Source organism: Gobio gobio, assembly GCF_949357685.1.
Source record: "Gobio gobio genome assembly, chromosome: 3".
NCBI lineage: Eukaryota > Metazoa > Chordata > Actinopteri > Cypriniformes > Gobionidae > Gobio > Gobio gobio.
The window spans coordinates 10,101,039-10,125,585 of NC_137099.1; the positions used below are offsets into that span (position 1 = coordinate 10,101,039).

General features: G+C 36.9%; 2 protein-coding genes across 2 annotated transcripts; one reads left to right on the forward strand and one right to left on the reverse strand.

The window, feature by feature from the left end:
* Positions 1 to 441: 441 nt before the first annotated feature.
* On the reverse strand, positions 442 to 14,931 carry mdh1b (malate dehydrogenase 1B, NAD (soluble); the record flags this gene model as incomplete). The annotated part of the gene is made up of 9 exons (XM_079811960.1): positions 442 to 636; positions 2,789 to 2,928; positions 3,265 to 3,440; positions 3,659 to 3,800; positions 5,077 to 5,591; positions 8,394 to 8,536; positions 14,235 to 14,369; positions 14,489 to 14,601; positions 14,910 to 14,931. The coding sequence occupies 9 exons, from the start codon at positions 14,929 to 14,931 to the stop codon at positions 595 to 597; spliced, it is 1,428 nt and encodes a 475-aa protein (XP_079668086.1). The 3' UTR covers positions 442 to 594.
* Positions 14,932 to 15,151: 220 nt separating this feature from the next.
* Positions 15,152 to 24,393, forward strand: fastkd2 (FAST kinase domains 2). The gene is made up of 13 exons (XM_079811622.1): positions 15,152 to 15,244; positions 15,581 to 15,662; positions 16,580 to 17,216; positions 18,180 to 18,283; positions 18,376 to 18,484; positions 19,432 to 19,555; positions 19,658 to 19,797; positions 20,077 to 20,249; positions 21,516 to 21,679; positions 21,762 to 21,986; positions 23,352 to 23,436; positions 23,576 to 23,690; positions 23,898 to 24,393. Exons 3-13 carry the CDS (start codon positions 16,617 to 16,619, stop codon positions 24,024 to 24,026), a joined length of 1,968 nt encoding a protein of 655 aa, XP_079667748.1. The 5' UTR covers positions 15,152 to 15,244; positions 15,581 to 15,662; positions 16,580 to 16,616; the 3' UTR covers positions 24,027 to 24,393.
* The last annotated feature ends 154 nt before the right edge of the window (positions 24,394 to 24,547 follow it).

The window sequence follows — 24,547 nt, forward strand, 5'->3', positions numbered from 1 at the left end:
CTGTATGTCCAATGCAATATTCAAAACTGCCCTCATATAGACTTAGATATGTTTTGTATTTCTGCTTGTCTGGCTATCATCTGCTTGTCTGGCCGGCTGATCGGGCTGGGTTTACCCAGTCTATAGTTCTGCCTTAAATATGACAAAACTGCTTGTTTTAATACATCAGTACATCTAGCTTCCGTTACAAATAAAAAAAAGTTTTAAATGAATTAACCACAATTCATTTTCTGATTCCGGAAGTTCCAAGAACTGAGAACTGGTTGTTCTCCAAACACTCACCGGACACTTTATTAGGCACACCTTGTTAGAGTGAGAACCTGAACCTGAAATCTTCTATCTAATATTACTACTTTTTTTTTTTTTTAGGTCAAGTTGCATAACTTGAATATTGTAATTTTAGCACTATTAAATATCAACAACAAGAGTCTCGCAAGATTTGAGCTAAACATTTTTATGGGCCAAGTTCATCACACTTGTCCTTTAAAGCACTGAGATTGAATAACCCAAATATAGCTTTAAATATCTTAATAGAATGATGATGTGTCATGTTACTGAAGGAGTGAGCCATTGAAGTCTGCTTTTGGAGAGCCGTCATTCATCTTTCTTCAATATTCTAGCAGCAATGTCTTTCTCCTAGAGCAAATAAATACATAAAACAACATTGATTAACCATTGCAATCTTATCAAAGCGGATCAAGTGTTCTATCCATGTCCTACCAGGAGGAAGCTCATAAAAGCATGTATTTATTTGTTATTTAAAGTTGCCAAGCGACTTTGCAAACTTTCACTAGAACTCTACGGTCTCCAAAACATTTTATGGATTTAGTTCTATATCAATTAACCTTTTTTTCTAAGCATGTATGATTGATTAAAACGCTTGTATACTGACAAAACATTACATTGGCATTTCACTATATGCTGGTATAATTTTTTTTTTTCAGGATTATTTAATGAATAGAAAGTTCAAAAGAACAGCATTTATCTGAAATATGAAGCTTTTGCAACATTATAAATGTCTACTGTCACTTGATCAATTCAATGCATCCTTGCTGAATAAATGTATTCATTTCTCTTTCCCCCCCAAAAAAAAATTCTCACCGACCCAAAACTTTTGAACGTTGTACATTGTTACAAAAGCTTTCTATTTCAGATAAATACTGTTCTTTTGAACTTTCTATTCATTAAACAATCTTGACATTTTTTTTTTACACAACTGCTTTCAACATTGATAATAATCATTCTTGAGCAACAAATCATCATATTAGAATGATTTCTGAAGGATCAGAAATGATGTGACACCGAAGACTGGAGTAAAGATGCTGAAAATTCAGCCTTGAATCACAGAAATAAATTGCATTTTAAAATATATTCCAATAGAAAAAAGTTATTTTAAATTGTTAAAATATTTCACAGTAATACTGTTTTTGCTGTATTTATGATCAAATAAATGCAGCCTTGGTAAGATTAAGAGACTATTTTCAAAAACATTAAAAAACCTTAATGTTTCTAAACTTTTGACTGTGTGTATATGTACACTCACCTAAAGGATTATTAGGAACACCATACTAATACTGTGTTTGACCCCCTTTCGCCTTCAGAACTGCCTTAATTCTACGTGGCATTGATTCAACAAGGTGCTGAAAGCATTCTTTAGAAATGTTGGCCCATATTGATAGGATAGCATCTTGCAGTTGATGGAGATTTGTGGGATGCACATCCAGGGCACGAAGCTCCCGTTCCACCACATCCCAAAGATGCTCTATTGGGTTGAGATCTGGTGACTGTGGGGGCCATTTTAGTACAGTGAACTCATTGTCATGTTCAAGAAACCAATTTGAAATGATTGGAGCTTTGTGACATGGTGCATTATCCTGCTGGAAGTAGACATCAGAGGACGGGTACATGGTGGTCATAAAGTGATGGACATGGTCAGAAACAATGCTCAGGTAGGCCGTGGCATTTAAACGATGCCAAATTGGCACTAAGGGGCCTAAAGTGTGCCAAGAAAACATCCCCCACACCATTACACCACCACCACCAGCCTGCACAGTGGTAACAAGGCATGATGGGTCCATGTTCTCATTCTGTTTACGCCAAATTCTGACTCTACCATCTGAATGTCTCAACAGAAATCGACACTCATCAGACCAGGCAACATTTTTCCAGTCTTCAACTGTCAATTTTGGTGATTTTGAGCAAATTGTAGCCTCTTTTTCCTATTTGTAGTGGAGATGAGTGGTACCCGGTGGGGTCTTCTGCTGTTGTAGCCCATCCGCCTCAAGGTTGTGCGTGTTGTGGCTTCACAAATGCTTTGCTGTATACCTCGGTTGTAACGAGTGGTTATTTCAGTCATAGTTGCTCTTCTATCAGCTTGAATCAGTCGGCCCATTCTCCTCTGACCTCTAGCATCAACAAGGCATTTTCGCCCACAGGACTGCCGCATACTGGATGTTTTTCCCTTTCACACCATTCTTTGTAAACCCTAGAAATGGTTGTGCGTGAAAATCCCAGTAACTGAGCAGATTGTGAAATACTCAGACGGCCCGTATGGCACCAACAACCATGCCACGCTCAAAATTGCTTAAATCACCTTTCTTTCCCATTCTGACATTCAGTTTGGAGTTCAGGAGATTGTCTTGACCAGGACCACACTCCTAAATGCATTGAAGCAACTGCCATGTGATTGGTTGATTAGATAATTGCATTAATGAGAAAATGAACAGGTGTTCCTAATTATCCTTTAGTTGAGTGTGTGTGTGTATATATATATATATATTGTACTCACCGTTTTAAGTTCAGCAGCACAAGCATCCAGTTTTCCCCTCAACTCATCTGTAACAGTAACATCTGACCGCACTGTCCAGTGACCATCCCTGAAGCTCACGGGCATAGAAAACACCAATCCTGCTGGAATCCCAAACTGCCCTTCAGATTTAGAAAGGTCAGACATTAGCATACAGATACACTGTAAAAATATCTGATCAATAAGTTATGACAACATATATTTTTACACACATTTACTTTATGTGACATTGCTTTAACTCATTAAAATAAGCAATTTTGTTTAAACTTTTTTGTAAGTTACAAGATTCAACTCTTTTTTTTGTCTGTTTAATGTAATTTACGTTGAAATAACTTAAACATTCAAGTTGATTGTACTTAAAAATCGAAGGCAGCATCTTTGTTTACAGTGTACATTATAAATATACTTACTGTAAGCTGTATTTATTTCATGTTTGAGAATGATTTGAATGGTCTTGCCTGTAGTAAGTACACCCAAAGAGAAAAGTTCCTCTGGAGAAGCATCATTATTCCAGGCCCTTAAAATGGTCATTATTCCATTGGTTGATGAAATTGCCATGGCTTTGTTGGTCTTGGAGGAAATTGTGGCACGATGTTTATGTACTAAACTCATAAAATCTGTCTCCAGCCATTTCCTTATAAAACAAAACATGAGTATAGTTACATAAATGGCGGACTATTTAAGATATGTATGGAACGTGCATGTGTTTATCTGATGACACTCCAGTTATGTCAGATGTGTTGTTCACTTACTTATAAAATCATACCCTTTATACTGATTCATAAATGGATTCGTAATGGAATTGCATAAAAGAGCCATATGGCTTGAGGCATGCTCCACAATGATCTTTACCAATCATAAATCATTTCCATGACTCGCTGAGAAAAACCATCTGGTCCCCGAATTGCGCCATCATATCTGAAAACCTTCGCCCTCTGCAGGTCAATATGGAAACTGCCACTGATGTTTCCCCATACAATAACATGAGTTATGTCTGTTAATATAATAAAAAGGGAAAATTTGAGGATGCAAAGCAAAAGACAGTAAGAAAAGCTTAATTACATTTTAAATTATTTTAATAATGTAATTATTTATATATTTTAATAATAATAATAATAATAAAAAAAAAAAAAAAATATATATATATATATTATAACTAATTATGTATTATTTATGTAGTATTACATTTAGTTTTGTATTAATATAATTTGTGGTATATATATATATATATATTTTATGTAACAATGTAATATATATATATATATATATATATATATATATATATATATATATATATATATATATATTTTATGTAACAATGTAATATATATATATATATATATAATATTTTTTATGTAACAATTTAATTCTTGATTAAATTAATATAATAATACATGTATTATATATATAACTAATTATGTATTATTTATGTGGTATTACATTTAGTTTTGTATTAATATAATTTGTGGTATATATATATATATATATATATATATATATATATATATATATATATATATATATATATATATATATATATATACCACAAATTATATTAATACATGTATGTATATATATATATATGTATATATATATATATATATATATATATATATATATATATATATATATATATATATATATATATATATATATATATATATTATATTATGTAACAATGTAATATATATGTATATATATATAATATTTTTTATGTAAAAATTTAATTCTTGATTAAATTAATATAATAATACATGTATTATATTATATATATTTTATAATTTGTTATATTAATATAACAATTAATGTAATAATACATAAATAATACATAATTAGTTATAATTAATATGATTTATTTTATCAATGTAATTCTTGATTAAATTAATATAATAATACATGTATTATATTATATATATATATATATATATATATATATATTTTAATATAAATATAATTTAATACAATTAATAAAAAAATTATTTAATATAAAAATGTATGTAATAATACTTGAATAATACATAATTAGTTATAATTAATATAATTTATTTTAACAATGTAATTATTGATTAAAATCAATATAATAATATAACATACAATTTTTATGAAATTGTATATTAATATAATATAAAATAATGTAATAATAAAAATGCGTATTGTTTCTTCAGAATATTTTCAAAAATAATTATGAATCGTATCAAAATAATCAAACTGAACTGAATCAAATTCCAAAAAAAGCATCATTATATTAGAACAAATATGTATTATTTTACCTGCTGTTTTCACAGAGAACTTCTGTGCAAGCTGAGTTCCTGCCTCGTATTCTAGCTGCGTTGTCATCGCCACAAAGTTGTGCGGGTCAACAGAGGGTGCGTTCTCAATTAACAGCGAGCACTTTAGATTAATAAAGGAGTCTCCTGCCACTATCACTCTTACGTCTTTCCGTGCATTCGCCTCGATGAGTTGCCCATAGCAACTGAAACATTCTGCAACCTGGCTCACCATGTGGACCTTGTCATCCGGCTCATTGTTACTTTCACATCTAGGCTGCAGGTCATCCAGAAAGATGATGAAGTGGGCTTCCTGAAACGCCTGTGTCTGGTCTGAATGGACAGTGACCTCATGGAGCTGAGGTAGAGCGAGGTCTTCTGTTTCCATCTTGAGTCCTTGCAACATTTCCTCAGAGCTGCAGTTGTCCATGAGGTGAAGGCTGAAAAGGGGGAGACCTGGAAACAGTCCCGGGGTGAACAACTGAGGAATGAGGCTGTAGCAGATGGGGCTCAGGGCACTGAAAGAGGGTTTTCTCAGGTTAAACTTCATGCATCTAAAGATAATAAGTACTCTTTTAAAGTGCCCCTATTATGCTATTTTGTCTTCTATAATAGGTTCACATGCATCCAAGGTCAAAAAAACACTTTTTTCATAATATACATTGTAGCATCACCTCTTTCCTCACTGTCTGAAACAGTTCGATAAAGGATTCGCTCTCTCTAAACCCTCCCTTTCTGAGAGCTACTCTGCTCTGACTGTTGTGATTGGTCGACCGTTTTTAGTGTCGGAAATGAAATGGCCATTACTGAATTTTAGTTTCGGAGGCTTCCTCAGCACTTGTATACACAATGATACGAACAGTAATAATTGAGCCCGAGTCCTCATCCTTTGGAAGTGCATGCAAAATGGATTTGGTTGCGCAGCGCAGAAAATAGGGTCTTCTCAACATGCTAACAACAAAAACCAAACTCTTCCAGGGGCCTGTTCCATGATGGTAGTTTAACAAACTCAGGGTTACAGGATTAGTTTCGAGTTGACAAAACCAAACCAATCTATTCAGGCTTTGTTGGTCCCATGATGCTGATCATCAGCTTTCTCTGTCAAACTCCTGAGTTTAGCTGTGACATCAGTAGTGAACAGCCAATCACATGCTGTGGATCAGTGAAAAAGATTAACTTCTCGTGAGAGAAGCAGTGAGATTCATTTCTCTCTTTTGCAGAATATTACATGATTGAAAAATATTAAGAATTTAAACAAACTTACACAGCAAGAAGAAAAGAGCTGTCTATGAAAGAGGACAACTTAAAGAAAATATCCACTATACGTCAATGCACGTAAAAGTTATGAAGTAAGATTAGTTGATATCCAGAGAATTGAACATTTAATCTCACATGTAGTCATTTTTATAGCTTTATTTATTGGTTTTAAAGCTTATTTGTATGACCTTTGTATAGGCTATTTATATTAATTTCAACTAAGTGCCTATTAATGATTGATTAACTAAAATGATACATGTGTACTTGATAAAGGGTATAATAATTACATAAACGCTATCTAAATAATTCAAAATGATTATTATTACAAATAAACATTGTTAAAAGCCAGACGCTTTTAATTTGGAGTAGAAACAGGGGGAGTGACTTTATTGCATCAGAGGTGTGTCACTTTGCTCAAAGCTGATTGGTCCAATTTCAGTTTGTTCTCTTATCCAGACTATAACCTGCCCTGGAGCAGGTTAGCCATGGAGCATAAATTACTATGGAGATGAACACTGCTAAAAGCCAAACCCCTTTAATGGTACCTAAAACCCAGGATTAGCACAAACTAAGCTTAAACATATCTGGCTAGCCAGCTAAACCGGCTTCATGGTATAGGCCCCAGGCCTCAGCAACAATACAGTGTTTGAGGGTGGTTCAATGTAGACATTGTTCGTGGGCAGCCAATGAACACCTTAAGATGGCATTATGCAAATTAGGTACAAACCTTTGTTGGTTCGAGCAGGAAGTAAAACTGGAGTTACTAACGACTAGTTTCAGGCAGTTCAGAAGCAGTTCTTTCTTCTGGGAGACAATAGATCTTTGAAACTTTGAAGACCTTTAAAAGGTCCGTTCACCCAAAATTCTGTCATTAATTACTCACCCTCGTGTCCTTCTAAACCCATAAGACTTTCGGATTTTCAGAACACAAATGAAGATCTTTTTAATGAAATATGAGGGATGTCTGTCCCTCCATTGATATAGCCAACTAATTTGACGCTTCAAAAAGTTTGATTGTAAAACTAATCCATATGAATTGAGCAGTTTAGTCCAAATGTTCTGAAGAAACGTTATCGCTTTATATGATGAACAGATAGAATTTAGGAATTTTTATTCACATAAACATTCATTAATGCACACTTCACTTGTGGTAAACAGAAGCTGGACGAGAACCAATGAGGTTCATTCTCGAGTTATGCAGTCGAGTTGAGCTTCTGTTTATGTTCACTGATCAATGTTTAAATGTGAATAAAAGCCTAAATTCAATCTGTTCATTATATAGAGCGATTGAGTCTCTAAAGAAAATGTTGACTAAATCACTCAATTCCAGAGGCGGACAGTAGTGAAGTATTTTTACTTTCCAAGTAATTTTATTTTTCAAGTATATGTACTTTATCGGTGTTCTTCTTTGGAAAAGTTTTACGTTTCACAACATTCCAAAACATAATATTGTAATTTTTACTGCACTACGTTTCATATTGAATATCATTTAATACTTATTGTAGTGCTGTATACTTTTACTCAAGTAATTCAAAGTTTCACTTGAGTAAAAGTAAGAAAGTACTACATTTTTAATGTAATTAAGTATTCAAGTAAAAAAAAAAACATTTATTTATGAAACGTAGTGCAGTTAAAAGTACAACATTATGCTTTGGAATGAAGTGAAGTAAAAGCTTTCCAAAGAAAAACTGTGATAAAGTACATATACTTGAAATATGTACTTGAGTAGAATTTAAAAATACTTCACTACTGTCCGCCTCTGCTCAATTCATATGGATTTACGATCTCCTTATGAACTCTTTGAATCGTCAAAGTGGTAGTTGCGTAGTTGTCAATGGAGGGACAGAAATCTCTTCAGAAAAGATCTTAATTTGCGCTCTGAAGATGAACAAAAGTTTTACGGGTTTGGAATGAAATGAGGGTGAGTAATTAATGACTAATTTTCATTTTTGGGTGAACTATCCCTTTAACATTCACAAACAGCTATATTACACACTGCATGAAATGTAATATCTAAATACGCATAATAGGGGCACTTTAAAGGCAAAATAAAACATGTCCACCTGCTGATCCAGATGTGCAGAGGTCTGAGAGACCTGTGTCTGTGGACTTCCTCCTTTATACACAGCTCTTTAGTTTGTTGATTCTCTGCTGCAATTTCTAGCATCAGATCAGAGTTCATATCTGAGATGATGCCATAGTAACCCTGCAGGAGAGGACAAAATAATTGATATTCACATACAGCATCTAAATGAAACAGGATGTCGCTGATCTTAGATTAGATTCTGAATCAATATAATTCAGGGCAGAAAGAAACTTTCTGCAGGCATTTTTGGTCTCTGTGAGTTCAAATGGAAGGTATTTGTTTAATGTTATGTTTTATCTTGCAGTCTAAATCGACATATTGCAGTAATTTTAGCGCTAAAATAAAATCTGTCCCTGCATCCCACTGTGCACACTATCTGCCCTAAATAGTATTGAAAATGACTAATGTCTCATACAATTTAGGTATGCACACTGAGATGCAGGCTATGTTACATCCACCAGCTGGAGTGGCCATGATATCCACCAGAAGCTACTCCACCCGACTCCTTTGTCTTTCCATCATGAACTTCATTTCCCATAACCCATTGCCTGGACTCATTATTATTTTATCACTTCAACCTATGTGTATTATCTTGTTATGGTTTGCCTATATAAACCATGTGCGTTCACTCTCACTTTGCGAAGTCTTGTATGTGTTACACTGCATTTCTGAACGCTTTCTCTTGTTTCCTGTATGATGGTTCTGTTCTACTACCTGGTTTCCTGGATTTCCCTGTTTGCTTGTGGCCATTTGCCTAATATGTGGATTATGATTATGGATTACCCCTAACCAGAGGTGGGTAGTAACGAATTACATTTACTTCGTTATATTTACTTGAGTACATTTTTTGGGTAACTTGTACTTTTAGAGTAGATTTAAAGATGGGTACTTTTACTCTTACTCAAGTAAATTTCTTGTGAAAAAACTGTACTTTTACTTAGTTACATTCGGTGGCGTTCCTCCATTACTGTCAAATGGTAATAATTATATTATATATATTAAAATAAGTTAATATGACTTTCGCAAGTCTCGCGAAACGTTGGAGAGGCTGCTTCGTGAGAGGTGGCTACGCATCACCCGCTTATAATTAGCGTGCGTTTCGTCGGAAGATGATGGCCAAAGCAGAGGAAGATGTGTGTGAGCTACGGGAGGCAGATTGCCCGTGGCCTCAAGTTCAGTCTATGTTTTCACTCCAAGATGTCAAAAAAGAATAGTTTCATAATGCGATGCATGTTGTGTGCACCAAAACGAACTGACATCTCTCAGCATACAAGAATTCAACCCTGAAAAGTACATGTAGCGGTAAGTGTCACAATGATGCCTATATTTGAACACTATTAACGGTCATTTGTGTGAGGGTCTGTTGGGAACGTTTGGCCGAGCCCCCTGTCAGAGAGATCTTCAACTCCCACCTCCGGCAGAACTTCGACCGGATCCCGAGGGAGGCTGGAGATATTGAGTCCGAGTGGACCATGTTCTCCACCTCCATTGTCGCTGCGGCCACTCGGAGCTGTGGCCGTAAGGTCTCGGGTGCCTGTCGAGGCGGCAATCCCCGAACCCGGTGGTGGACACCGGAAGTAAGGGATGCCGTCAAGCTGAAGAAGGAGTCCTATCGGGCCTGGATGGCTTGTGGGACTCCGGAGGCAGCTGACCGGTACCGGCAGGCCAAGCGGACTGCAGCTTGGGTAGTCGTGGAGGCAAAAAATCGGGCCTGGGAGGAGTTTGGTGAGGCCATGGAGAAAGACTATCGGTCGGCCTCGAAGAGATTCTGGCAAACCGTTCGACGCCTCAGGAGGGGGAAGCAGTGCCCTACCAACACTGTTTACAGTGGAGATGGGCACCTGTTGACCTCAACTGGGGATATCGTCGGGCGGTGGAAGGAATACTTCGAGGATCTCCTCAATCCCACCGACATGTCTTCCGTTGAGGAAGCAGTGGCTGGGGACTCAGAGGTGGACTCGTCCATCACCCGGGCTGAAGTCATCGAGGTGGTTAAAAAGCTCCTCGGTGGCAAGGCACCGGGGTTGGATGAGATCCGCCCTGAGTACCTCAAGTCTCTGGATGTTGTGGGGCTGTCTTGGCTGACACGCCTCTGCAACATCGCATGGCGGTCGGGGACAGTACCTCTGGACTGGCAGACCGGGGTGGTGGTCCCTCTTTTCAAGAAGGGGGACCGGAGAGTGTGTTACAACTATAGGGGGATCACACTTCTCAGCCTCCCCGGGAAAGTCTATGCCAGGGTACTGGAGAGGAGAATTCGGCCGATAGTGGAACCTCGGATTCAGGAGGAACAGTGTGGTTTTCGTCCCGGTCGTGGAACACTGGACCAGCTCTATACCCTTTCCAGGGTGCTGGGGGGTTCATGGGAGTTTGCCCAACCAGTCCACATGTGTTTTGTGGATTTGGAGAAGGCATTCGACTGTGTTCCTCGTGGCATCCTGTGGAGGGTGCTCTGGGAGTATGGGGTCGGCGGCCCCCTGCTTAGGGCTGTTCGGTCCCTGTACGACCAGAGCAGGAGCTTGGTCCGCATTGCCGGCAGTAAGTCAGACTTGTTCCCGGTGCATGTTGGACTCCGGCAGGGCTGCCCTTTGTCACCGGTTCTGTTCATAATTTTTATGGACAGAATTTCTAGGCGCAGCCAAGGGCCGGAGAGTGTCCGGTTTGGGAACCACACGATTTCGTCACTGCTTTTTGCAGATGATGTTGTCGTGTTGGCCTCCTCGAACCAGGACCTTCAGCGTGCACTTGGACGGTTTGCGGCCGAGTGTGAAGCGGCTGGGATGAGAATCAGCACCTCCAAGTCCGAGGCCATGGTTCTCAGTCGGAAAAGGGTGGCTTGCCCGCTTCAGGTGGGTGGAGAGTTCCTGCCTCAAGTGGAGGAGTTCAGGTATCTTGGGGTCTTGTTCACGAGTGAGGGAAGGATGGAACGGGAGATTGACAGACGGATCGGTGCAGCTTCTGCACTAATGTGGTCGATGTACCGGTCTGTCGTGGTGAAGAAGGAGCTGAGCTGCAAGGCAAAGCTCTCGATTTACCGGTCAATCTACGTTCCTACCCTCACCTATGGTCATGAGCTGTGGGTCATGACCGAAAGGACAAGATCCCGGATACAGGCGGCCGAAATGAGCTTTCTCCGCAGGGTGGCTGGGCGCTCCCTTAGAGATAGGGTGAGGAGCTCGGTCACTCGGGAGGAACTCGGAGTAGAGCCGCTGCTCCTCCACATCGAGAGGGACCAGCTGAGGTGGCTCGGGCATCTATTTCGGATGCCTCCTGGACGCCTTCCCAGGGAGGTGTTCCAGGCACGTCCCACCGGGAGGAGGCCCCGGGGAAGACCTAGGACACGCTGGAGGGACTATGTCTCCCGGCTGGCCTGGGAACGCCTCGGGGTTCCCCCGGAAGAGCTAGAGGAAGTGGCTAGGGAGAGGGAAGTCTGGGCGTCTCTGCTTAGACTGTTGCCCCCGCGACCCGGCCCCGGATAAGCGGAAGATGATGGATGGATGGATGGATGGATAACGGTAATTTGGTAACTATGGGAAATTTTCCCTTATTATAATACTATTTCACACACTGTCCGAGTGTTTTCCTCATATGCGCTCTTGTGCAAGCAATGACAAATCGTTTGAATCCTCCAAACAACACACGTCCACGAACAAACGTTCACATCTTCACATTTACATATCCTTTTCTTCACAAAACGAAACAAATTGAATAGCCTAATGTGACGTCTTGCATTTATACACAAATCCGGACAGACACCTGTCTGAAGTGTAGAAAATACATACAAATAAAAACGGTATTGTATTTTATTCCTACCTAAAGAATAGCCTATATACTTATAAAAATATAAGAACAAAGTATGTTTTAAGAAGAGCTCTAGTTAGCCCATTAGCTTAGCCCAAGGTTCATTAGCTTACATAAGTTAACATGAACTAATAATGAACTGCACTTATAAAGCACTTATTTATCTTTATGTTAATTTAAACATTTACTAATGCATTATTCAAGTATTGTTAACATAAGTCAATGCACTGTGAACTAACATGAACAAACCATGAACAGCTGGATTTTTATGAACTAACGCTGACAAAGATTGACTAATGCTGAACAGAGGTGTTGTTCATGGTTAGTTCATGTTAACTAATACATTAACTAATGTTAACTAATACAACCTTATTGTAAAGTGTTACAGAGAGGTGTGTGGAAGCTCTCCAAGTAGCCTGAAATTCAGGGTTTCGCTTCTTATCAATCAGATCGAAAGTAACTAGTAACTAACTACTTGAGTAGTTTTCTCATCGAATACTGTTTTACTCTTACTCAAGTAAATATTACGATTGTTACTTTTACTTTTACTTGAGTAAATATTTCCGTAAGTACTTGTACTTTTACTTGAGTACAGATTTTGGCTACTCTACCCACCTCTGCCCCTAACAAAGCTGTGTTTGGCTCTTCTAGCTGTGCGTCAGAGCAATATGCAACAATCTGACGCATCTTTTTTTGCAGTTTTACTCAATCGCTTTGGATCGATTCTCAAATGACCCCCCCCCCCCCCCTCAAAACAATAAATTTAGATCTCTGAACAATTCGTTTCTTGTTCACTCCAGATTTGCATGTTTTAGTACTTTTGTGCAAAAGAGTAAATGCATCTGTCTTAAATGTGCACAATAAATAAATGTGCATGGCTTGGTGATGAGTTGATTCTCAGTGAAATTGTCATACTATTAACTTCTAAACATTCTTTCATTGTGTGAGTTTCATTTATTTTCTGTTTAACCATAACACAGTTACAAAAAAGCAGCGTGTAAATACAAATGTGCATATTCTTATTCGGTGTATTGACTTTTACCTTTTGAAATGTTTCTAAAACTCTCAGTGTGATACACATGACTGGTTGACTGCCATGGTGAGGAAACATCTAAATATTTGACCAGTACTGCCTATGTGACGACAAGAGAGAAAAAAAAAACGTACATTTTGTGGCATTAGCCTTTTTAATTACACAATGAAGTTTTGAAACACGAATTGTGTCAATTTTGGGTGAGTTACTTACTACATTTTGCAAGTGTTTTCCAAAAATGAGTCAAAGGAACCATAAATTATATGGACTATATCCTTCCTTATTTAGGTATTTGCTTGATAACTTAAAATTAAAGTGGTACACAAGCCGACTTGCGCTAAAAGAGTAACCCTTGACTCCTTGAACCCTTGACGCATGCGTATTGACGAACGCAGAAGTGCAGAGGATAGAGCAAAACAAAACACCGGTCATGAATTAGAGTCTAAAACGAGAATTTTTAAAGAGAAATGGTGGAGGATTTCGATATTAGAGAAAGAGGGGCTCGAGTTTGTGGCCCAGCACTATCCACGAGAGGCGTCAAAGCGTGCGATGCTCCTGTACATCGCATCAGGGGTTACTCTTTTAGCACAAGTCGGCTTGTGTACCGCTGACCGCCGGAAGCTAGTTATTTTAGTCTATATAAAGTTTTAAATATGGATATTTTTCTTACACAAACGCACCACTTCGCTTCAGAAGGCCTTTATTAACCCCCAGGAGCCGTGTGGAGCAGTTATATGATGGATAGATGCACTTTTATGGACTTCAAAAACGACACAACCATTCACTGCCATTATAAAGCTTTGAAGAGCCAGGACATTTTTAATTTTATGTCTCCTATACAATTATATTTTATTTGTCTGAAAGACGAATGTCATATACACCTAGGATGACTTGAGGCTGAGTAAATCATGGTCTAATTTTTATTTTTTGGGTGAATTAACCCTTAAATTCCTCTATTTTATTTTGCTGTCCTATCATGCAAACCTGAGCATGCTCAAGGAAATCACTGAAGCCTCCGAGCAGCATTCCTTTACCCCCGCGATCAATCAGCTCCCTCCATACTATAGGAGAGCTTGAATGCGTCCATCCATTTGATGCACATGTGTCCCCCAGCCATTTCTACAAAGAAAGATGGTTCAATATGAATAAAAGACATAAATGAACAAATTACATCTTTAGTTCAACACAAAAATGAGAGATTGTGAATGGTGCAATGATTAAAGAGCTCATAGGTTTACCTCCCAGTCACTGGGAAGCACACAGATCTTGTGAATGTGAAAATCTGGCAGGTTTCTTTGCAGCACATCAGCAAGAAGCTCAGCTTTTGCATAATAGGGACAATCAGCTTTTCCTGTACAGATGAATGGAGAGAATAATATATATTGTTGACTGCGACATGATTGACCACAAGCATGAAGGAAACTATACAATAACAGCTATAATGTGATATAAAGTTGATAGCCAGACAGACATGATAGATAGATAGATAGATAGATAGATAGATAGATAGATAGATAGATAGATAGATAGACAGACAGACAGACAAGATAGATATACAGACAGACAGACAGACAGACAGAGACAGACAGACAGACAGACAGACTTTCATTAAAGTACTAATTTCGATAGTTTGTTCAATTAGCCATAAAACCGCCCAACCTGCAAGAACAAATTTTGCCATGTTTTAGTCCATTCACAAGCGCGTCCGGTGTTGCTAGGTAACATTGTGTGTTCCGCATACAATTTTCTGAGGAGGAAACATCTCGGATTTCTCTTTCGTTTTTCAAAACAAATTTTTTATGGTTTAAAAAATAATAATATTTTATGATAATATGAATTAAGCAAGTTATATGTGTGTTTCTTTAACTATTTTTAAAATAACATTATGAAAACCACGCGATACTACAAGCGGAACTATCGTGCGTGCGCTCCGTGTTTCTGTCATGGCTGCGCTCATAGTGACAGCAATACACATGCGAAGACCACAACCGAAGGTAACATCTTTATATTATGATTATTAAAGACAAATGGCTCATTCAAATACATGACTGTGCCATAATTAACCGCAAGTAGGTAAATAGTTGATGGGTCTTACAGCTACAGTGAGGCATTTCTTCAAGGACATATGGCAATATAAGCTCAAAACAGTTGTCCTCTAAATGTATTTGTTAATTTTACTTGATTTTTCCATTTACATTTTTTACATAATTATATTTATTTTACACCTTTGGCTAAATTCAACATTTGGTCGTTAAAATGTATTGAGGATAATCAGACCGATAAGTATACAAATTATACATAAATTAATTTCTGGGTTATTCTGATTCTAGTAATATTTCAAGATCTTGCCTCCACCTGTGACCCTGTCGGATGCATTTGAGAGAACACGAGCAGAGACAAAACATATGAACGGTAAGATCAGTAACAACACCTTGCTAGGTTTCACTTTTTGCTACGATTTAACAATCGTAATTTCCCAATAATTAGTTGACTTTTCAAAGCTCTTCACACAGTGAGCACAACAGCAGTCTGTGTGAGCTAAACTGTGGATTATTTATCATTGCTTTGACACAAAATGCGTTGAGTGACTACTTCTTTTAAATTACAATTATTTTCTCACTCTGACCGAAACACCACCAAAACTATGTACCTACAAACCAGTTTTCACCTGTTTACATAATTTTTTCCTGCCTGCCTGTCTTCTGATAGTATCCATCCATCCATCCATCCATCCAGCCTGCAGGGAATTAAAATCAGTAGAGAGAGTGTCATTCTTGTCTTGCAAATACATTTTACAAAAGAAAATGCTACCTGTTGTTAGTGTGTTTAAGCTCATAGTTGAACAAAGTGTGCGAGTGTTTGCTAGTGTAATGACAGAATAAGTTGATTTGAGACATGTATGGTGTTTTGGTAGTTTTAGTGCATTTTGAATGTGAAATAAACTGCTGTACCAAACTGAAAGCTGGTAAAGAGAACAGTGTGAAGAGTTTTGAAAAAGTGACCAAAATGGTTGGGAAAAAAATGGTAAAAAGTACTGTGATAATCATCGTTTCAACCAAAAATACCATACCTACTACAATTTATATGATTATTTTACAGTAGTAAAACAAAGGCCCGATTTCACAGACAGGGTTTAGATTAAGTTCTGTTAGTTATTTAAGGGACTTTTGTAAATGTGCCTTATAAATAAAACATTACTGGTGTGCATCTTAAGGCAAAACAATGGCACTGAGATATTTTAAGACATGTCTTAAGCCTTGTCTGTGAAGTCGGGGGACATTTTAGTAAGGACAGAGGTTTTTATTTCACCTTTTCATTTGTTGAAACAGGTTACACCATGTCTGAAGCTTTGGAGAATCACCCACTATGAGCATGTATAAATCAGGTTTGGACACGCTCAGATGTGCTCTGAGAGCCACGTCGCTGTGGAAATGTGACTCTTTTACATGGACACAGACGTCTTTATGTTATAAAAGCAGAAGCTTTGCTCTATCATCTCAGCTGGGAAGAAAACGCATACAAGGACACGCACTAAAACAAGTCCGGTATTACAGTCAGAGCGGTCATGATGTTCTCAATGTTGAGATTAAACCAACTGCAGCTTCTACAGAGACCAGCGAACCCCTGGATAAAGCAGAAAGGACTCCTTTCTACAGCCATTTGCAGAACTGTTTTTGCCCCACGGATGTGCTGGACACTTTGAAGCAGTTCCCAGCGTCGCAGCAGCTCATCAGCAGCATCTTCACCCGCATCTGGGAGAGCACGAAGAGAATGACGGATGAGCAGCGGCGCTGTGAGCTGCGGCTGATGTACGAACACCCGGGGTTCGAGGAGGTCTGTGAACGAGCCACGACGGACGCCTGGCGCATGAAGAGCGATGACCTGGCCTACAGTCTGCTGGCCATTGTCAACCTGGGAGTTTCGCAAAACACACGTGTTGTGCAGACACTGCTGCGTGTTATACAGGTGAGTGAAGTCCTGATCACATTGGAGGTTTCGTCTATTCACATATTTATTAAAGGATTAGTTCACTTTTAAATAAACTTTTGCTGATAATTTACTCACCCCCATGTCATCCAAGATGTCCATGTCTTTCTTTCTGCAGTCGTTTGGATGAAAACAGTCCAGGGTTTTTCTCCATATAATGGACTTCTATGGGCTCCAAACGGTTCAAGGTCCAAATGACAGTTTCAGTGCAGCTTCAAAGGGCTTTAAATTCATTTACCAGTTCATTTACCAAATTCATTTACCAGACGATGAATAAGGGTCTTATCTAGCCAAACGATCAGTTTCTGTGAGAAACCGAGCAGTATTTATGCTATTATTTTACCTCTTAACAGAGGAATGCGATCGTCTCTGAGCTCCGCCATTACTTCCGGAGAGTAAGGTCAAATTTGATCCTGGTCATAGATGTATACGTAGATGCCTCATTAGCGACTGCACGGATCAGTAGAATGAGGCATCTACTATCGATATATATCTAACCACGATCAAATTTGACCTCACTCTCCGGAAGTTATGGCGGAGCTCAGAGACGATCGCATTCCTCTGTTAAGAGGTAAAATAATAGCATAAATACTGCTCGGTTTCTCGCAGAAACTGATCGTTTGGCTAGATAAGACCCTTATTCATTGTCTGGTATCGTTTAAAGCCCTTTGAAGCTGTACTGAAACTGTCATTTGGACCTTGAACCGTTTGGGTCCCACTGAAGTCCATTATATGGAGGAAACCCCTGGACTGTTTTCATCCAAAACCTTAATTTCTTTTCGACTGCAGAAAGAAAGACATGGACATCTTGGATGACATGGGGGTGAGTAAATTATCAGCAAAAGTTTATTTAAAAGTGAACTAATCCTTTAAAGGTGCAGTACACAATTTCTGAGAAACGCTGTTGAAAGTCACATGATCCTTCTAATATCCTGATTCCAGGAGCGGCTGAATCAGTTTGATATAAGGTCTCTTTCGGTGTTGGCTGCCAGTATTCGGGAGATGGAGAACTGTAGGAACATTCAGGCCCTGAGAGAGGCTTTAAGGTGTGGAGATTGCTACAGCCCTAATATGACCTGCAATATGATATGCAACATCTGTGTGTGTGTTTTCATCAATTTGTGTTCTGATTTTGAAGGTTGTTGCTGAAGGATCGTATTCCTGAGATCCAGAGCGTGGTTGTCCTGCAGAGCATGATGCGTGCAGTGGGCAAAAACTCTCCAATACATCTGAAGAAACAGCTGGCGGTTAGATTTATGATTTATTCGCCTTAAATGTGTTGTTTGCTGACACTCACACAGAAATTGGATTTATCAATCAATTAAATTATATTTTGCATAGTGAAAATAAAGCTTTTTATTTTACTTTTTTTGTATTTTTGTTTTATTAATATTCTGAATTAGATTTTATTTTTATATTTTTAATTTTCATGTTAATTTTTGTTTAATTTTAAGTAAAAAATTGTTTTGTTTTGTATTTCATGATTCACTTCATTATTCGTTTCATTAATCTTTTCATCTTTTTTTTATTTTTATATATTGCTAATTAGGTTTAATTTATTTTTGTTTTAGTCAGTTTAATTTTTTTTCCCAAGTTAATGATATTAGTGCTTCAACTTAAACTTATCTCAGTTTATTTCCAAGGCATCATTTCTGATTTTCATTTAGTTTAAGTTTTCAACTAATAATTCTATTTTATTTCAGCTTTATTTCAATTAACAGAACTGTTTTTAATAGTTTTAGTTAACAATATAAATAACCCTTAGTAGTAGTTCTCATTAAATTCTCATTCCTGTAATACAGTAATTTTTGTTTTGTTTTGTAGTTACAACCATGATATATAAATACTTTACAGTTTGGGGAAAATTATTACATTTTCTATTTTCTAAATAGTAATAGTTCTTTTGCACATTACAGGAATGGGAATGAAGGTTTCTTTGCATTTTATTGCAAAAATTGTTGAAGGAAATTGTGTTCAATTCTCTTGAAAATAATACCACAAAACGTATTGCTTCATAGACTATTTTTTAAAATGCGAAATATAATTGTGTATTGTTTTTCTTATGATTCCGTATTGAAATAATCTGTGTGATGCAGCTGTCTAGCAAGAAATTATTATTGTTGCAAAGCATTTTTCCTGTTTAATGAAATTGTCATGATCATTTCTAGCTTAATTCCTCTTTATTCTCCCTCAGACAAAAACTCTGTCATTGGCAGATGAGTTTAGTCCACCCAACACCCAGTACATGTTCTCCAGCCTGGCTGCCATGGACCTGAATTTCAAACCTCTGCTGGATGTCTGCAGCAAGAACATAGCTGGTGAGAATGACCAGGATCCTCTCAGATGTTCCCTGATCCACAGCAAACGGCTAGAATGAGTGAATGAAGACCTGTTGCTTTACTTCTCATTGTTTCCTACAGAAAATGTGCATGAGTTTCCCTACGGTAGGCTTCTTTCTGTACTGAAGTCCTGCCATGAGCTTCGCTACAGAAACTACACCCTCTTCAGCTCTGTGTCTGAGTACATGGCCAACACATTTGATATGTGGTCCAACAAACAGGTGCGATATCTGCTGATACAAGCTTTCAATTAAACTGATGCATGTGAAACTGCACGGTACATTTAAAGAGGATTTCACAATATTTTGGCTCAAATAAATGCTGCCTTGGTGACTGGTTACATTACAACCTTACAACATTACAACCTTTTACCAAACCCAAACTTTTGAATGGTACTGTATATATTATCAACCATCAGATCAGTTAGGCCATTATAAAAAAATAATTGTGTGCTGTAATTGACCAGAATGGTAATGGTAAATGCTTTTCATGTTTTTCAGGTGATTCTCATTCTAGTATCATTTGAGGATCTCTTGTTCAGACCTGCGGTCCTGTTGGATGCATTTGCAGAGAGAATCATCCAGAAGCCTGACAGTCTGACCCTGAAAGACCTTCTTAGTGTTTTAAAAGTGTTTTCGCTCCTCAATCATGACCTGAAAGAGAAAAAAACAGAGTAAGACACTGTTTTAATCCGTAATCACTTACACTGTCAAGTTTGGGGTCGGTAAGCTTGTTTTACAATGTTTTTGAAAGCTCACCCAGGCTGCATTTATTTGTTCAGAAATGCAGAAAAAAACGTAACATTGTGAAATGTTATTGCAATATTTGAATACGTTTTAAAATTTAATGTATTCCTGTAATGACCAGGCTGAGTTTTCAGCATCATTACCCCCGTCTCAAGTCACATGATCCTTCAGAAATCATTCTAATGTGATGATTTGCAGTTCAAAAAACATGTATTATTATAATCAGTGTTGAAAACAGTTAAAGGGAGCCTGTTATGTTCTTTTTCAAAGTCTTGATTTTGTTTTTTACTCTACTAGAATAGGTTTTCATATTTTTCACATATTCTCCATTGTTGCAGCTCCTCTCTTCCCAGTCTGTCAGTAATGCCCCGGTCAGTTCCTGTCTCTATGAAAAGCGCAATGTGCTCTGATATGTCTGCTGGACCAGTGTGTTGTGATTGGTCAACCATTTTGAGCATGTTTTGGAAAGTTCCCGCCCTTTACCATAACCGCGTGTTTCATCACACTACTAAGCCTGCATATCAATGTGCATACTATCCATCCTAAATAGTATGTGACATTAGTTATATTCAATACTATTTAGGGCAGATAGGGTGGATAGTATGCACACTGGGATGCAGGGTTTCGAACTCAACCAGGCCTGCCCCTCTATTTTGTGTATGCCTTGGATGAGAATTATTTAAATGAGGAATATTGTGACGTGGTTATTCTCGGAAGAAATCTCAAGACTACAATCGAGGAAACCATGCGCACTGATATAGTGAATAAGACTAGTTTAGACTAGTTAGTTGCAAAATTTCCGTTTAAATGTTAATGAAATTGGTCGTTGAGCACATCTCTAAATAGGACCCCTTCAATATTTTTTTACTTAATATTTCTGTGGAAACATAATTTTTTCCCCCCAGGATTCTTTGATGAATGGAAACTGACTTTATTTGAAATAAAAATATTTTGTAACATTATAAATGTCCTTACTGTCACTTTAAATAAATAAATAAAACATTAATTTCTCTAAAAGAATCTTTCTGATCTAATACTTTTGAACGGTAATGTATATCTAATAAAATTATTTTCCAATAAAAATACATATTCTTATATATCAGAATATTCAACTACATAAATCCCTCAAAAACCCAAAGCAAAAGTTGTTTTTGCAGAGCAGGCATGTCTCTGACTTGTTGCTTTTGAATTAGGTTACTGGCCAGTGTAACGAAGGTTTTAGAGTCCTACCTTCCAAAGATGTCCTCCACCGACCTTCTCAAAGCCGTTTACTATCTGGCATTGCTGGAGCACTTTCCTCAAACCCTACTGGATAAACTGCTACAGCAGGAAACCCTGGACCAAATACTACAGAAAGGTGAATATCGCTACTCTTCCTCTCTCTCTCCTCATACAAGGTGCATCACATTTCAGCTGTGATCTGTTACGTGTCCTCATAGGCAAACAGTCCAATAAGGTTCAGAGGTGGCTGCACACGTTGGATCTGTGTTTGCGACTGGATCAACCTCAGCTGCCGCCCTCCCTGAGGTCTATCCCAGGCTTCCACTTCACAGTTCCTGCTCATGAAGTCCCAGTCAACCAGGAAATGCTCAGTGCAATCAGGAGCATTGTGGGAAATGATGTTGTTCAGGAGAGAGTGCTGGAACAGAGCATTTACTTCATTGGTGAGATAAATCTCATGTTACTGTGCAGTTTTCTACTGATTCCAAGTTCAAGCTTAGTGTTATTTACAGTAGCAGATGTTACAAGTTGGATTAAAACTCGCATTTATCACATGAGCACCATAAGTTCAATGTGTTGAAGCAGATGCTCTAATCGCTAGGCCACAGCTCAGACTTTAAAGAAATGTTATAATATAATTTAGGGCTGTCAAAAGATTAATCGTGATTAATCTCATCCAAAATAAAAGTTTGTGTTTACATAATATATGTGTGTGTACTGTGTATAATTATTTATATATAAAAACACACACAAGCATGTATATATTTAAGAAAAATGTATTATATTTATATATAAAATATTTATATATAATATAAATTATATAAATGTATATACAGTATATACATGCAAATATTTATTAAATATATACACGAATGTGTTTGTATTTATATATACATAATAATTATACAGAGTACACACAAATATATTATGTAAACACAAACTTTTATTTTGGATGTGATTAATCGCGATTAATCTTTTGACAGCCCTAATATAATTGTATCCTTTTCACAAAAGAATGTTGGTGAAACCAAAACAATGAAAAATAATATTAACTATTTAATTATTTATTATTACCATATTTACCATATTATTATTATATTATATTATATTATATTATATTATATTATATTATATTATATTATATTATATTATATTATATTATATTATATTATATTATATTATATTATATTATATTATATTATATTATATTATATTATATTATATTATATTAATTATATTATATTATATTATTATTATACAAGCGTAAATAAGTGATTGAGACAAAATACATTTCAGGAAAACATGTCCAGGTAAAATTTACTCCCAAATCAAAAGGATAAAAACAAGAAATTCTATTTTTGCATAATAAAAAAAATAAAACATTTAGCACCATTAAGATATCCAATACAATGCAAAGTGCTTTAAAAGCATAAACAAGCAATGGAAATTTGAAACAAAGTTTATAATATAGCAGTCAATGTTACAATACAATAAAATAAGTTATCAACAATGAAATGTTGATAAAGCAAAATAGTATATAAATACATTTGAATGATGATGATGATGATAATAATATATAAAATTAACAAATACTAAATAATTTGTTTTATAAGACTATACATAAAAGCCGGACTAATAAGGTGTACTTTATATTAATTTACATTATATATAAGCTAATATAGATTACTCTGCACAATCAATCACAATCCCTGAATAATTTTACTCAGAAACGTGTCACATTTTGGATGTTAATGTGTTGTTAATGGCATTTTATGTTGGTTTTAACATAATTTGAATCTTTGCTTTAGACTGTGTGATTACTCTGCCGCGTCCAAAAGAAGAAACCTGCGGCCTCCATGCGGAGGATTCTGGGTCACCTGAATCTGCCCAAAGGTAGCAAAACTCAAGACAGCTGTAATGTTGAAGAATCACATGATAATCTCACATACCTACTGTAGATGTTTCCCCTCCAATTCAGGGTTTTAAAAGGTTGTTTTAGAGACAAATAGCTCTTCTCTGTCCTATGTTTCAGGATTGCGGTGGTCTGCGCCCCACCTACTTCATTTTGCTTTGGTACAACGCACCCTCGTGCCAGCTTGGTTATCAAACTTCGGCATCTTGAAAAACTTGGTTATAAACCGGTTTTGGTAAGTGTGTTAATTCCTCGGATACACACTAAATGATCCCACCAAAACCTGATACTCATATATGGTAAACATCACAATACTGACTTAGTACTTTTTAGTTAGGGAAGCCTGCTTATGAACAACTGGAGAGATTTAAGTCCATGTTCAATCTCTGGTTCTCGATTTTGCATTTCCAATAATATTCCTCATATATATCACCCTCTTTAGGTTCCTGTCCATGAGCTCAACTCTAAAACTGAGGAAGAGAAGATTCAGATGCTACAGAAGCTCATTTTTCCAGCACAGGAATCGTCTGGAACGCAGGAAATGCTGAACAACAGTCCAAAAGCAGAGTGAATTTCATAACCGTTCCTGAGAGAGCAAGTCTGTAGTATTTAATTTGCCTTCATGTATGAGGGACATTCTTATCTTACTCAGAGATGGATTCAGGATACATATTTATTGATGTGTGATATCAATATTGTACAGTTATGTATTCCTCCAACACCAAATGAAAAACAAAATGAAACGAATGAAAGAATGAATAAATATGCACTGCATTTTTTTAATCAATAATAATAAAAAAGACTTATTGACTTTTTCCGTGTTGTTTATTTTGACTTCAGAAAAATAAGTTTTAGGGTCAATGACATGACATATATTTTTTGTGTCCGAATTTATTATTTTCCTAAAAAGCAAAACAAATAAATACATGTCACATATCAAATTGATCCACAATATTTCCTTTATAAGATACTCTTTCAATTATTTTGAAATTCAATTGCCTTTTTGAGTTGTGGTGTTTCAAAGACCTAAAATGTCAGGTGGTGCGACCAGCAAATCTACATTTAAAAGTATCAATTCCCACTGCAATTGCA